Here is a 16,933-nt window from a genome sequence, read left to right on the forward strand (position 1 = left end):
ACCAGCAGCAGTACCTACAGCACAGTACCAGCCTGAGTCAGCAGTACCCACAGCAGTATCAGTCTGAGCCAGGAGTACCCACAGCAGTACCAGCCAGCAGTACCCACAGCAGTATCAGCCTGAGCCAGGAGTACCCACAGCAGTACCAGCCTGAGCCAGGAGTACCCACAGCAGTACCAGCCAGCAGTACCCACAGCAGTACCAGCCTGAGCCAGGAGTACCCACAGCAGTACCAGCCAGCAGTACCAGCCTGAGCCAGGAGTACCCACAGCAGTACCAGCCAGCAGTACCCACAGCAGTACCAGCCTGAGCCAGGAGTACCCACAGCAGTATCAGCCTGAGCCAGCAGTACCAGCCAGCAGTACCAGCCTGAGCCAGCAGTACCCACAGCTGTACCAGCCAGCTATACCCACCAGCAGTACCTGCCAGCAGTTCTTTTCAAAACTTACCACCACAAAAAAGTTGACTGCGCTCCAGACTGACCAACGCAAACCTGGAAAACCTGTTGCGAGTAGCATCATCATCATCATCAAAACCAGCTAACATCACACACCTCACCAAAGAGAAGCAGTTGCAGCCATCACATTAGGGGTGAGTTAATTAAATGTTTGACCAAATAGAATAGGCTAATTTTTAAGGTGATAATTTTGTACGGCCCCCGAATGATTTTATAAATACCCAAATAGCCCTTGGCAGAAAAAAAAGGTTCCCCACCCCTGTCCTAAAGCCTCGTACACACGCACCGATTGTTGCCCGTGAGTTTTCGGCCGCCGTCCGATCGGCCGGTTATCGGCTTGTTAGTATGGTGCTTCAGACAGCCGACTGCGACTTTTCGGCCTAACAAATTCTGGTGTGCATGCTATAAATTTTTTGTTGGCCAACAACAGAACGGCCGATTGTTCGTCAGTCAGTACAGAATTCGGCAGACAAAAAATCAGTTGAGCAAGACTGGGCATGCTCAGAGAAGAAAAAACACACGGAAAGTTAACCATCACATGACATCACTTCTGCAGTTGGTTGTTGTTGGCCGACAGAATTCGTGTGCCGTCTAGAGCACATTTCAACCAACACAACAACACTGGACAAAAGACGGCCGATTGATTGGCCAACAATCGGTATGGCTTTAGTGCTCCTTTTCTGGGGGTGCATGTGAGGTAATCGATGTTCTCATTGCCGATGTCCCCTGGAACTATTTGAGTCACATCATGTCTGGAGAGTTGTCACTGTTCTGGCATCCTATATTGGTCGTCCTGCTGGAAAGAGCCCCCCCCCCCTAAGAGGGTACAACGCTCTATACCTCTGTAGGGGTAGGAAATTTCTGGGGAGTGAGGGGAGCACATTGTATACATCACATGCACCCCCAGAAAAGGAGCACTTAGGATCAGGCAGGGTGGGGGATTGGGACTATGACGGGGGCCTTGGTGCAGGGGGGCCCTAGTGCATTCGGGGACACTGATGGTAACTTTCAAAGTTTGGAGACCATGGGTGGAACTTGGTCTCCAAATGCAGATACACATTAGGTAGGCATCCTTCAAAAATGGAAGACGTGTATTATGATATTCTAGCCAATGAAATCCTTACCTGTTGGAATGATATGGGGGTGGGGGGTTTCTTGGCCCCCCAGGGTATGCAGACCAAGAGTTCGGCTAAGAAAGCCCGGAATTGCTCGGTATCCCCTTCCCGGGTGATGAGCGCTCTCTCTGTACTGTAGGTGTGTAATATCTCCACATATTCCACAATGCCGAACACTCCCATGTACAGGGCGTGCAACATGTCCACTGGCGGCACACACCGGGCTCTCCGCTCCATCTTCCCTCCACGGACAGACAGCTCACACAGTGCACGTTCCACACCCTGATATCACGTGGGCTCACGTTCTAGTAAGTTCTTCCTTACCACCTTCCGCCATGTACCGGGGACCCGCTGTATAAAGATAAACAACTCACAGCAAAGCCATGCCTGTGTAGTACGCTACTATACATGTCACGTGTACTCCCCACCAATCACAACACTTCTTCATTTGCCTCCCATTCACGGTGTATTCTACTATTGTATTTCCCTGGGCATGTCATACGTCATCTAAAGGAGATTTCCACCCCAAATCCCGCCTTGGGGAACACTCCAGCGTAGAGTAAACAGGAGGAGCTATGCAGTCATGTGACTGTCAGGAATTGGTGTGACACTAAGCTAACTGAGTGTGAGTGTGGCCACCAGGTTAACCACTTGACCTCCTGACGGTTTTAGGCTCCATTCACACCTAAGCATACTGCAGCGACACCTGCCACCATGTTTTTTTTTTGTGGCACATTTTTGGAGCGGTACCAATAATTTGCGCATATTTCCCTCCGCTCCAAAAACAAAGCAAACAAGCCCATGTACCACATTCTGCACGGAGTCAGGTGCGCTTGGTGTTGCAATATTTGTTGCGATTTTAGCATGTTTTGTTGCCCATCAATTGCCACAAAATTCGCACCGCGTTTGGAGGGCCAATAAGAAATAATGCATCCCGTGTTTTGCCACCATTCTGGAATCACAGGCAGAATTGCTGGATTCCCCCCACGATTCGAGTACGCTCAGGTGTGAATGGAGCCTTTCCCCCTTCATGACCTTAACTATTCAGCACTGCTCTATTTTGATAGTAATGTAAAGTGTCATTTTTATATATTGTTTTCATATAGCTGATTTTGTGCAAGAGATGTTGGGGGCACGTGGCAGCCAATCAACAATTTCCGGCGGCCACGATGGACCCGCCGATCGTTTCGTGGAATGACAGAATGGCGGTCTGCCTATGCTGTTCTGTCAGGGAGAATCTGAAACACAAGATCTCTATTTTGCTCTAGTGCATTCGCTGCCCACACAGTTAGAAAGCACTCCATAGGAACACACTTAACCCCTTGATCGCCCCTGGTGTTAACCCCTTCCCTGCCAGTGTAATTTATACAGTAACTGCATTTTTTTTTAGCACCAATCATTGTATTGGTGTCACTGGTCCCCAAAAAGTGTGACTTAAGCCTCGCACACACGCAACGATTATCGGCCGACCGATCGTCCGACTTTTGTCCAAGTTGTGTTTTGTTGGTTGGAATGTGCCTAGACTGCACACAAATTTTCTCGGCCAACAAAATTCTACTTCAGAAGTGATGTCATGTGTTGGTTTGTTTTCTTTGGGTTTTTTCTTCTCTGAGCATGCCCAGACTTGCTCATCAGATTTTTCCCTGTCGAAATCTGTACTGACTGCACGAAAATCGGCTGTTGTGTTGACGGCCAACAAAAATTTTATAGTCTGCACACCAGATTTTTTTCGGCCGAAAAGTCGGAGTCGGTTGTCGGAAGCATCATACTAACAAGCCGAAAATCGGCAGATCGGACGTTGGCCGAAAATTCCCTGCCAATTTTCAATGCGTGTACGGGGCTTAAAGCGGAGTTCCACCCTGGATTTGTATTTTTTTTTTTTTAATACCCCCGGGACAGTCAGGGCTAGTGCATTCCACAATGGCTAGCCTCTGATCTGTCCCGGGTTGCACTTACCTGCAAGACGAAATACTTACCTTGCAAACGTCTTGTCCAGCGCTGCCATCTCAGATGTGGGCAGCTTGAAGCCAGCGCGTCCTCTTCGGCGTCTTCTTCCGCCTTCTGTGGTCCCACGATGCTCTGCGCCGGCCCCGACGTCACTTCCGGGTCGCGCGCGTCACCCCTCCACAGCTTCTGGGCATGCCCAGAAGCTGTTTAGAAGGGGATGACGCGCGCGACCCGGAACTGACGTCGGGGCCGGTGCAGGCGCAATGATTCCTGGGAGCTATGACTTCCAGCTCCCAGGAATCATTGCAGAGCCAGGAAGTGACGACGGGCCGCGGCCGAGGAAGGAGGAAGAAGGAAGTAAGGTAAGTATATTTTCTTCGCTACGAGGTAAGTAAAAAAAAAAAAAAATATGCGATTATCCATTTCTTTTTCAGGTGACCCGGAGCGAGAAGATGGAGGTAAGTATAAAAATAGGGTGGAACTCCACTTTAAGTGTCAGATTTGTCTGCTGCAATGTCGCAGTCACGCTATAAAAATCGCTGATCGCCGCCATTACTAGTAAAAAAAAAAAAGTCCATTAATTTATCCCCCAGTTTATAGACACTATAATTTTTGCGCAAACCAATCAGTATACACTTACTAGGATTTTATTTTACAAAAAATATGTATCAGAATACATATTGGCCTAAACTAATGAAAACATTTCATATTTAAAAAAAAAATTTGGGGAATGTTTTATAGCAGAAAGTAAAAAATATTGTTTTTTTTTTTTTTTCAAAATTATGGTTCTTTTTTTGTTTATAGCACAAAAAAAAAATAAACTGCAGAGGCGATCAAATACCACCAAAAGAAAACTCTTTTTGTGGAAAGAAAGTCATCAATTTTATTTGGTTACAGCGTCACACAACTGGACAAATGTCAGTTAAAGCAACGCAGTGCCGTTTCGCAAAAAATGACCTGGTCATTAATGGGGTAAAACCTTCTGGAGCTGAAGTGGTTAATGAGGTATTTCTCACACATGCCATGGGCATATGTGGAATTACATCTCAAAACACATTCTGCTACTACACCTGAGTATGGGGATGCCACATGTGTGAGACTTTTAAGGAGCCTAGCAGCGTATGGGGACCAAAAGCCAATCACCACCTTCATGCTTTCAAAAGGGCATAATTTTCCTATATCACTTCCTGACTACCTAGCACAATTTTGAAGGCCTTAAAATACCAGGATATTACAAACACTCCCTTAATAACCCCTTTTTGAAAAGAAGAATACAAAAGGTATTCGATAAGAGGCATGGCGAGTATTTTGCAGATCTTACTTTTTGTCACAAAGTTTTGAAAAATGAAAAAAGAAAATAAATAATTTTTCATTTTCTTTCTTCATTTTCCAAAAGCTTGTGACAATAAATGAGATCTGCAAATACTCTCCATGCTCCATGTATTTTTCAAAAAGGGGTAGTTTGGGGCATATTTTGTACTATCCTGGCATTTCAGGGCCTCTGAAACTGTGATAGGTAGTCAGGATGTTAAATGAGAAGGTTATGCCCTCTGAAAACCTGAAGGTGGTCATTGGTTTTTGGGCTCCTGTACATGGCTAGGCTACCAAAAAGTCTGTCAGATGTGATATTACCATACTCAGGAAAAGTAGTAAAATGTATTATGGGGTGTAATTCCACATATACCCATGGCATGTGTGAGCAATATATCATTAACCACTTGCAGAAAAGTCGTCACGGTGTTTGAGCAGTTATACTGGGGCCATGGCTGCAGCTGTCAGCCATAACCCCGGTATTGTTTTTTTTTTTCAGCTGGCGATGTCCTAATTAGCTGCTGGATTGATTTTACAAGCAGCGGGGGGGGGGGTCACCCCCCCCCCCCCCCAGCCGCACTTTTGTTGTTTTCTGGGCTCTTCCATGCTATCCAGGGTTCAGAATCTAGTTCAGCAGTTCCTGCTGGTAACAATAGAGGTGACCAGGTACCGGAAACTATGAGCATGTCGTCACTTCCAGTTAGGGACAATGTAAACAGATACTATACCAAAGTCTCCCACGCTTCCACACTAATTGTGAACCAAAATTTAAAAAATAATATAAATAATAGCTTCAACTGTTGTCCTGTGTTTCCACATGTGTTTGGATACTAACATTTATAGGTAAAGTTGATCCAGGGATTGCCTCTTGGGGGACTGGGAAGGAATTTTTTTCCCCCTGCTTGGATCATGCTTTGCTGGGGTTTTTTGCCTTCCTCTGGATCAATTGTGGGTATGGAATTGTGCATATTGAATTGTAAAAAAAAAAAAATGTTTGTTTTGTTTTTCCCTTTTTATTGGTTGAACTAGACATTGTGTCTACTTCAACCAGACTAACTATGAAACTATGTAACCAAAAAATGCAATAAATCATTAAGAGCCCATTCAGACTAGCGCGACTTGTCAGGCGACTTGTCAACGTGACAAGTCGCGGTCGATCGCGGTCCGTTGAGTAGTACAGGACCCGTTCTAATAGGAGCGACAAAAGTCACTCCAACTTAGAAAAAGTGTCCTGTTCTACTTTGGGGCGACCAGGGAGCGACTTGCATAGACTTCCATTTTGTGAAGTCCCTGCAAGTTGCGCCGAAGTCACGGTGCGCGCGACTTCACAGGTCGCCCCCGAAGTCGGATCTCCTCAGTGTAAACCGGCTCTAAATGTAAACAGAGCATCTTCTGTTAAAAAAACTGTAAACAAACCAATTTTTTTCTGGAAAGCATGAGATTTTTTTTTTTCTTTTTTATCTTATGCTTTCAAAGGTATAGCAGAGATCCGGGGTCTTAATAACCCCATATAGGAACTGTCATACTTTATTGCTATCACAAGGGATGTTTTCATTTTTTGTGATAGCAATAAAAGTGATAAAAAAAAAAAAAAAATCAAAGGACATTGTAAAAATAAACATTGTTTAGTAAAATAAATATAAAGACAAATGTATCAAGTGCCCATGTGTTCACGCACAGAGGTGAATGCATACGTAGGTCACGCACGCATATGTAAATGGTGTGCACACCATACATGTGAGGTATTGCCAAAGAGGCCTTAAAGCATATGTTCACGGATGGGAAAAATTTACATGTTCCACCTGCTTTTAGGGTGGAGCATGTAACATGTTCTCGCTCCTGCAGCCTCCTCCTGATCCCTTACCTCCCCATCACAATTTGAAAAGAGCGCGGCCATGCAAGGTTCCACCCACACGGCCGCGTCATTCATTCACAGAATTCTGTGAATGATTGCTTTTGCGGCTGACAGCTTGTAGTTCTCAAGGAACTGCAAGGACACTGGTGAGAGCTCTTGTTGTCTATTGAGCTTCCTGTCATTTAATAACTGCCTACCTGTACAAGGTACGGGCAGACAGTTACATTGACAGACTGTAGGAGCTGTTACAGGCACATCACAGGTACAATGTTTTACAGGCTCCTAAAAAAAATATGCACTTTTTTATCTGTATCATGTGAACATACCCTTTAACCCTTTTACTTCCAGGTCAGAAGCTATATGGGCGGCTGGGAGTAAATCGATTCCACTGCCCGTTTACATGAGACTAGCTCTGATCCACTCCACCTAAATGGAAGGGAGTGGAGTCCCCTTCTGTTTTTAGGGTGGACGGGATTGGACCTGGACACATAATGAATAGTCCTTCTGGTCAGATGCGCCTGAAAAACTGACAGGCAGACCTGATAAGAATGCCACTGTGAAAGGGGCTTAAGGATTGCAGGTAAAGCTGAAAGTGCAAGTGAAAAATTGTCTATGTTACAAGAAACATCTAGAAATAAGTTTGCCTGAGCAGTAGGGCTCTTTCATATGTGCGTCAATACCCTTTGTTTATGCTGCATTTATTCAGCATTTTTAGCCCCCATGCACACTGGACGTTTTTGGAGCTGCTGTTAGCAGTGTCAGACGTTTTTTTTGCAGCTGCAGAACGCCCATCCATGTTATTCTATGGACTCATGCACACATAGAGCTTTTAGGAGCTCCAAGTGGCATAGGCGTTTTACAGCTCCAAAAAAAAAAAAAACCAGGACCTGTGCAATCTGGAGCTGCAGCGTCAAGCTGTAAAAACGTCTGATGCTGCTCAAGGCTGAATAACGTTGCTTAACATGCGTTAAGCCACGTTATACGTTTTTTTCTTCCATTCAAAATCAATGGTTCCGTATGGGAGACTATTGATTTGAATGGAAGGTGCACCGCAAGTCGGATCAGGATGATCTGACTTGTGCTGTGAGAATCTTGAGGGGGAACTCCACGCCAAAATGGGGGGAAAAAAACGGCGTGGGGTTCCCCCCCAGGTTCCAAACCAGGCCCTTCGGGTCTGGTATGGAATTTGAGGGTAGCCACACTCCGAAAAAACGGCGTGGGGTCCCCCCCAAAATCCATACCAGACCCTTATCCGAGCATGCAGCCTGGCAGGCCAGGAAAGGGGAGGGGACGAGTGAGCGGCCCCACCCCCCCTGCACCATACCAGGCCACACGCCCTCAACAGGGGAAGGGGGGGTGGGTGCTTTGGGGCAGGGTCTTCTCAAAGGGAGACACCATCAGGCACAGAATCCGCATGCCAGTCCTGAAAGATGACCAACTGCTGGACAACAGGAGCCAAATCGATCTTGCAGCTTTTGGAGGTTTTTTTTCTCCCCCTGGAAGAAACACCCTGGTTGAAGCAGAGTCCAGAGTAATGCCCCATACACACGTGCAGATTATCTGCAGACTTTTGTCTGCAGACTTACCAAAACCATATAATATGAGGTCAAACCTAAACACTTTCAATTTGTATGCAATCCGGCAGGCCCTTGCACTACATAGAAAAGGTAAGTCTGCAGACAAAAGTCTGCAGATAATCTGCACGTGTGTATGGGGCATTAGACCCAGATAGTCCAACTTGGTGGACGGAACCAGAGCAGAAGCAGATTTTTGGAAGTTCAATTTCCAACAGAACTCCTGTCGTCCATACAGTAATTTCCAGGTTGTCCTTTAGAGCAGTCGAAAAACTCCGCTCACAGAAGAAGAGGGTCCAGGTATCCAGTACCGCAATTCTCCGCTGCCGCTACAGCTCCTTTGATGTGGGAATGCCACTACTGCACGAATGGGCACCATTCGGAACTTCTGTACCCACACAAAGCGTTTAAAAGCCCTGAGGTCCAGGATTGGACGTACCTTGCCTTCCTTCCTGGGAACTGTAAACCGGTTTTACTAGAAACCTTGAAAATGTTCAGATTTTGGAACCGGAAAAATAATCCCTTGTAAAAAGTCTTGCACCGCCCCAAAGAGACCCACAGATGGTTTGGGGACAAATGCAGGTTGGAAGGAGAGAACCTCACTGGAGGATAAGACAGAAACGCGATCTTGTAGCAGGATCGAATCAGCTCATGGACCCCCCCGTTTTAAATCAGGGAGGCCCATGGGTCCAGGAAGAAGCGAAGACGTCCCCCCGCCTCAGACACGGGTGAGAGCGTCCCTTCGGCAGAGGAGGGCTTGTCTGCAGGTTAGGAAGAACACGCTCTCGGCTTACCAGACCAGGTACCCTTGGAACCCGGAGGGGGTCCTGACAGACTTAGAACCTTTGTCTAAGACAAAAAGGCCGCATATGAGCCGAGAAGAAAAAAAAAAAAAAAAGGGTCCAGGTCTGCGACGAGACTCCTCGCCCCTGGCAGCCTGTGGAAGAAGAGTACACTTCCCCCTGCAGGATCCTTAATGATATCATCCATATCATGCGCCGAAGGACCAATGCTGTCACGGACAGCCTAGAAACTAGGGGAGCCGCATCCAGAGAGGTATCACAGACAAACTGCAACCCCTGGACCAACAGGTCCCCAAGGGCAGGGGGAAGTGGTTCCCCCTATAGATCTTGGCGCAAAAACTTTGCCCACTCCGTTAAAGTCTAGGACACCAATGTTATGGTGAACACCGGCCCAAGGACCAAACCGGCCACAGACCAAAGTCTCCGCTCTCCTGTCAAAGGCCGAGACGCCTCCACTGGATTAGAGTGGATTTATTTAGCCTGGAACCCAAGAATCCACCACAGGTGGGACTGTCCACTTTTTAACAGGGATTCTACAAAAGGTGCGTTATATTGCGTTTAGGTCACTGACTCGTGACAATTTTGTCAAAATAGGTGGGAAAAGGGAATACCTTTGCCTCTTTTGGGGAGCTGCAGGTACCAAAGGAGACCGATGCCTCTGAGGCAGCAGCAGCTGCATTCTCCATTTTTAAAGTTGCCGATACAATCCGTGCATTCACCAGCGCCGTTTTATGTGCGGCTGCAGTAGTAGAGGAATCATCCCTACTAACAGAGCACTCAAAGTGCATGGACGCAGACCCAGTAGGGTGGCTGCATACTAGCTCACCCCCGAAACATCCCAATTGGGAGACCTTCCAACTGCGATCCCGCAAGGGGACGCCGGCAAAGGGTCCACAAATGGACCAGCTATGAGATCTCGCAAAAAACAAGGGAGTCGCCTTAGGAGCCCACCATAGAGGACATAATAGAACATTGCCCCCCCCCCCCTTTAAGGTGGGCCGTCCGCCGTAATGCGGATGCGTAGGCAGGGTACCCCTGCTCACACAATGGCGGCAAGACTGTCACTAAAAGTGAAGCGCCCCCACGGCGCCACCCCATTCAAGAGAGGTGCCAAGCTGACCATATAACCCAGCAGGCCACAAGCTGCGGCCTAAACTTTTGTGGGAAGCCAGCTGCAAATAGCACGGATCCTCAGTAAGGGCAGATGCCCAAGGGGGGAGTTGGGGGCTTCAGCTAGACCCACTGAGGACACCCAACTCGGCCTAGTAGGCTGAAAGATGCAGCCTAAATTTTGGGGGTGCCCCGCCGCCAGCCCCAGTGGATGCGTGTCAACTAGAGATAGAACGATATAGTTTTTTCAGGGCCGATACCGATATTTTGGTCACAACGTATCGGTATCGGCCGATATGGGCCTATATTTTGTACATTCAAAGCTTTGAAAAATAAAGACAATTTTTGACACAAATCTGGTACTGAACATGTTAATTTTTGTTTAATGCTTAATGACTGTCTTGCTGGCACCCTGTGGTGGGAGGCTGGCTTGCTGGCACCCTGTGGTGGATGGCTGGCTGGCACCCTGCGGTGGATGGCTGGCTGGCACCCTGTGGTGGCTGTCTGGCTAGCACCCTGTGGAGGGTGGCTGGCACCCTGTGGTAGGTGGGTGGCTGACTGGTACAGTGCCTGTGGCTGACTGGTAGGCTGGCACCCTGTCTGTGGGTGGCTGGCTGGCACAGGGCCTGTGGGTGGCTGGCTAGTACAGGGCCTGTGGGTGGCTGGTGCAGTGCTTGTGGCTGGCAGGTAGAGGGCCTGTGGGTAGCTGGCTGGTACAGGGCCTGTGGGTGGCTCGCTGGTACAGTGCCTGTGGGTGGGTGGCTGGCTCGGTGGTACAGTGCCTGTAGGTGGCTGGCTGGTACAGGGCCTGTGGGTGGCTGGCTGGCTCGCTGGTACAGTGCCTGTGGGTGGCTGGCTGGTACAGGGCCTGTGGAGGTGGGTGGCTGGCTGGCACCAGGCTGCTGTGGGTGGGTGTATGGCTGGGATACACTCCCGCGAGACTAGTCCTGACTCCAGATGAGGCTGTCCAAGGCGAGGGAGGCAGCCTAAGAAGGCAGAATGACATCACAAAAAAATATTGTCAATATCGGCCAGTTCCGGGGCCGGTACCGATATATCGAGGAAAGTGCATATCGGCCCCCGATATATCGGCCTTGCTGATAATCATTCTATCCCTAGTGGCAACCATATACGGCTCTGAATCAAAAGACTGAGAAGGCGTCGGCTGTTTTTGAACATTACCTTGTGACATCATAAGATCAACTTTGGACGCCAAAGCTTCAACGACTGCAGATAAAGAGGCTAGGGAATGTGATCCAAAAGCCCCGGATGCACAAACAAGATCCGTGGGGAAATTGTCACCCTGGGATTCCATTTGGCAAAATTACAAAAAAAGGAGCACTGGCCCTTTAAATCAGTGATTTGCGGTCCGCACCGCGATCCCGCACTGCCGCCAGAGACCCCCTTTAAAATGCTAGCACTAATAGAGCAGGTAAAGTGTCTAAAGGGGAAAATGTCCAGAGCAACAGAAAAAAAAAAAACCCTTACAGTGTCAGAAGGAAAAAGGAAAAAACAGACCAATCTCCACGCTTCTGCTGCAGCGACTGAAGATGGAAGGAGGAAGTGACCTAGTCCACTAGAGGCCGAACAGTGCCCTGAGCCACACAAACATGGATGCCAATAAAAGTATATGGGGAAAATCACAGGGAAATGGCCGCCACCCTTACTATGCGGCTGCCCACATCCAAGATGGCGCAGGAACGGGCGCCAAAAGCACATGTTAGCAAAAATGGCTGCTGCCCTTACATTAAGTCAGCCAGACCCTCACCCAAAATGGCGGCCGAAAAAACAGTGCCGACAGTCAGGAACCCAGGACCCTGGCCACCGCGGGAATCCACTAGGAAGCCCCCCAGGACAAGGCAATAGCGCCACAGCCCCGCCCCATGCAGCTAGAGCACCCCCCAGAAGGAGCAGAAAGGCAGGGACCGTCCAGGGGGGACACCACAGTGACCGCATGCTCTGACATCCCCCATGGAGTGGGCCAACATCACCCCCCACAGATCACTGTCCCAGGGATACGGGGGGGGGGGGGGGAGTTGGTAGCATCACTCACCATACCATGGACCGCGGGCTCCGCTCTGATATGGGTCACCGCCCACTCTAAGTGGGGGTGCCATCAGCCAAGAGGGGACACTTCAACACAGGGCATTCCAGGGTTGATGCGTCCTGGTGAAGAAATTCCTTCACAGGCCCATCCATCGGTCGGGGCACCCTCGTGGCAACCTGCGCACACTCGCAGGCCAGGCTGGGGTACCATAAGGCTCTAGATTATCCAGTGCGAAGCCCAGCCCGGCTGTTGCTTGTAGTTCTCCAGGAGGATCCCCCTGCCTAGCTAGCGTTAGTGAGTGAGAAAAATAAAATAAAAAACATTTTTTATAAAAAAAAATAAAAACTGAGACTGGAGTCCCAGCAGGGTATCCTAGTCCTACTCCTGAGCTAGACAGCAAGAAACTGAATAGTAGCTCTAAGTGTCTGAGTGTAATGTCTAGAGGGACAGCTCCTAAGGTGTGTCTTGTGTAAAGCTTTTTAATGAATGTTTTCACTGCCTAGCTTGCTCATGCAGAGGGCCCAATTACCTAATAGTGAAGAACATATGGATGGGCTGCGACTGTCAGAGGACATAAGAGAAATAAAGTTTTGGCTTAAAATATATTTAATTCAATTTATTGGCCCTGAGTAGATCAGGGTGGGTTAGGTAGGAGAGTAAAAGGTAGACAAGTTGAAGGCAGGGACATTTCTAGGATTGTAACAGAACAGGGCACCTCAAGGAAAGTAATTACATGGTGCAGGTAGCATGCCGTCATGAATGGACGAGTGTGGCCAAACCTAAACAACCAAATATGGAACATGAAATTTCGAATCCTTTGTTGTAAACGTGTTTATTCTTAATAAAGAGTAAGACTTACATTTTCATTAGTTAAGCAGAAATAGGTTTAATCTTGCAAGTCATATTTCATAGTTAATGTACATCTCCTTTATCCACATTACCAAAAAGTGCATTTACATTAAGAAATTAAACTCTTATTTTGAAAAAAAAACATATACAGTACATATGTTATAAAAAGGTCCCAGATCTTGAAATAATGATTTTTCTGTTAATATGCAACAGAGAACAAATACGCTTTTTATTACAAATGCATTTAGAAATTAAATAACCCATAGATTGATAAAATGTATGGTCATATTGCAACAAGTATAGAATTACAACATCATTTCATCCAAAGTAATGAATGGGAATCTGCATAATGTAAACAGAATATTGGATTAGATATTTCAAAATGTACTTATTCCTGAAGAAAGCATATTACTTCAGACATGTTCAACATGCTTTTTTACTGAGTGCAGCAGTGCCTGTAAAAATAAGAGTTGCGCTGCCTGATGAACCAAATATTTAAAACATTCTATGAACACATTTTTATTTGATACATTTTCATTGGAATTTTCAGTAAGCACTTTTACTCAAAGCAGCTTACAATATTCTATATTCTACAAATACATATTCATACCATTTATGCTACCTTTTTGGTTAGTTGCCAGGTAACATAAAATATATATCTGGGTTGCAGATGAATATTAAACACCAGGGGAAAACCCCTGTAGGCTGAAGGAAAACATACCAACTCTATTTAGATGGTGTTGTTATTGGAGGCTAGCTGATCCTAGCACTGAAATTAATAGTATTAAAAGAAAAAAAAAAAAAAAAAAAAAATCACAGAAACAGTTTGCACAGAAAAAAAAAAAAAAATCACAATTTAACCATTGTTTTGTGGTTCCAGCATAGGCAGCTTAAAGTTAGGTGGTAACTCGATTTAAATTCCAGGATATTCAAACACAGCAGCTGCTCCCATTCCAGTACCTATGCACATTGACACAACACCCAGGCCCCTGCAAAAAAAAAAAAAAAAAAGAAGCATACAGTATGTTGTAATCATGTTATTTTGATAAAAAACATGCATAAAATGCAAAATACCTAATTAAAAAGGTTGGTCCTTGCATACAACATATATAAATGGGTACCTCTAAACTCACACAGACACTGGCTTCTTAAAAGCCAACAAGCACAAAAGGATATGAATCCACTTTGTATGCATCAATTTACTTTACAAACCTGGTAGCATCCACTAGCATGTTGTTACACCATTACTGTGGTGCCCATAGCTTGTACTGAGAATGCAGCAGGCCCACCCACTACAGACTACCTTCACAAACTACAGGAAGGGTAGATACAAAATCAGTCACCCTGCACAAGAAGAGAGAACTGACGTTTGAGCTGCCATTTGAGGGCCAGCAGCCTACACTCAGTGACTACCTGCTCTCAATCCAGGCTGACAGCTTGCCAATGATGACCAGGAACCAATCAGATTTGTTCGCTTACCTTTCTGTCTGGCAGCACTGTTCAACTTGACACTGTGCATCTATTGCAGCCTCCCACTCTAGTTTACCCAAAGTTAACAACCAGGACTCCAAATGCACAGTTTTAAAAGAGAAGTATGGCCAAAGCCTTTCTGTCCATACTTCTCTTGTTAAAGGAGTGCACTTTACAGTGTTAACCAACAGCGGGCTAAAGTGTGACTGACGTCACAGACCTACTCCAGGCTCTGGAAGGATTCCGATCATATTGTTAGGATCCCCCCCAGATACCTAATCAGCATAAACAATTGAAGAAAAGATGGGGTTTTACGGGCCAATGGGAGCAGGAAGATCATAAGAGACATAATTTATCTAAAATAACTTTTTATTGTACATATTAAAATTGGTACAATACATGGGAAAATTAACCCATGTCTAACATGTATATAAAAACCAAACAGAAATAATAGAATCGCAATTTAGAAATACTTCCCAAACAAAAAGGGAGTGCCGATAACTTAATATCAGGAGATGATGTTAAGGTCTCAGATGGAGCACGGTCTAAGGGTCCCCAGCAAGCCGACGCGTTTCGCACGAGGCTTCCTCAGGGCCAGAGAGACCAGGTCAGACCGATATTTCCGATGCAACTTGAATCATGGCAGGCAAGTATAAGTAGGGTAAACAGCCAGATTATCCAGGACCAATAATGATGTGACATGATGACATCATTATTGGTCCTGGATAATCTGGCTGTTTACCCTACTTATACTTGCCTTGCCCGCCATGATTCGAGTCGCATCGGAAATATCGGTCTGACCTGGTCTCTCTGGCCCTGAGGAAGCCTCGTGCGAAACGCGTCGGCTTGCTGGGGACCCTTAGACCGTGCTCCATCTGAGACCTTAACATCATCTCCTGAGATTAAGTTATCGGCACTCCCTTTTTGTTTGGGAAGTATTTCTACATTGCGATTCGATTATGTCTGTTTGGTTTTTATATACATGTTAGACATGGGTTCATTTTCCCATGTATTGTACCAATTTTAATATGTACAATAAAAAGTTATTTTAGATAAATTGTGTCTCTTATGATCTTCCTGCTCCCATTGGCCCGTAAAGCCCCATCTTTTCTTCAATTGTTTATTCTAATAGTCAGGGGTATTGGCCCGCCAAACACGGTAATTTGCTATACCTAATCAGCAGTTGGCTCAACCTCTCAGCACACAGTTGAGAGCCAGAGCCAGCCACCCCCACCCCCTCTCCAGCTGAGTGCTGGAGGGGCAGAGCAGTGCCCTTTTCAATGCAAGATAATAGTCTACTAAACTTGTTTGCTGCAGTTTCGCATTGCATGCGATTACTGAATCTTAGAGCTACAAGAACGTCTAGATCATTTCCATCCTTCAATTCCCCAGAGGTGCTCTTCCTAGTGGTTTAAAGTGGTAGTAAACAGACGTTGATGGAAAAAAAAAAAAAAATCCCCTGTAAGACAATGTCATAATGTGCTAATATGTATTGCATACTAGCACATTATGAGATACTTACCTTAGAATGAAGCCCTCCAGGGCCACGCTGTCGCCGCTGAGAGGGCTGACCTCTTCTGAGTCTTCCTTCCAGGTTCGTGTCCTCTGGGTAAATGAGTGGCTGGGTACGCGATAAAGTCACTCCCACGCATGCATGCTGGTGCCGCCATTTACTGCACGGGCTCTGAAGGTCTGGCACTGTATACAAGACCTTCAGAGCACATGCGCCGATAACGTCACCGGCTGCTTGCACTCTGAAGATTTCCTAAACTGTGCAAGTTTAGGAGATATTCACAATACCTACAGGTAAGCCTTACTACAGGCTTGCCTGTAAGTACAAGTTGTAGAACAGAGTTTAATACTACTTTAACTTACATGCATATATTTTGCGCCTAAGGACCAGCTGAGATTCAAACCATCTAAGGCCGGCCTAAGAACTCAGGTGCAGACAACTTGTCTTCAAAGACCCCAAGATGTATAAGAAAACAGTGGGTGATTCAACCAAAAACTGAGCTTTTAGCTGTGCACAGAAACCCAGACTAAAAAAATGTCATACCTTTTCCCCCTTCTCTTGAGCTCATTCAGTAAAGTGACTGTCTGTCGAGCTCCAGTGCAGCCCAGTGGATGCCCAAGGGCTATGGCTCCTCCATTGGGGTTAACTTTCTCCAAAGGAATGCCCAGCTTCTCTACGCAGTACACGGCCTGCATACACCAAAGAAAAACAGTGTTTTAAAGGAAAACTATTACTACATTCCAAGCTCTGTGTTTAATGGAATGCTAAATACAAGTTCTAAATACAGCAAGCTCATACAATCTTACATCACATCAGTCAAACATGGAGAAGCCCTGGGAAGCAGCACAAGCACAGCCCGTTCCATCCCACAATGCAATGCCC

General features: G+C 46.4%; 2 protein-coding genes across 2 annotated transcripts in view; both read right to left on the reverse strand.

The window, feature by feature from the left end:
• The window catches only part of TERT (telomerase reverse transcriptase), a 413,108-nt gene extending 411,291 nt beyond the window's left edge, over positions 1-1,817 (reverse strand). The window contains exon 1 of the mRNA XM_082259713.1: positions 1,582-1,817. Coding sequence (XP_082115839.1) covers positions 1,582-1,809 — 228 coding nt within the window. The 5' untranslated portion in view covers positions 1,810-1,817. The remainder of the gene's footprint in view (positions 1-1,581) is intronic.
• Positions 1,818-13,888: 12,071 nt separating this feature from the next.
• Positions 13,889-16,933, reverse strand: part of ACAA1 (acetyl-CoA acyltransferase 1) — a 73,166-nt gene continuing 70,121 nt past the window's right edge. Inside the window, exons 11-12 of the mRNA XM_082259715.1 lie at positions 16,595-16,740; positions 13,889-14,057 (exon numbers count right to left, since the gene is read on the reverse strand). Of these exons, the coding sequence (XP_082115841.1) occupies positions 13,982-14,057; positions 16,595-16,740 (222 nt within the window). The 3' untranslated portion in view covers positions 13,889-13,981. The remainder of the gene's footprint in view (positions 14,058-16,594; positions 16,741-16,933) is intronic.

Source organism: Pelophylax lessonae (assembly GCF_965119305.1).
Source record: "Pelophylax lessonae genome assembly, chromosome: 5".
Classification (NCBI taxonomy): Eukaryota; Metazoa; Chordata; class Amphibia; order Anura; family Ranidae; genus Pelophylax; species Pelophylax lessonae.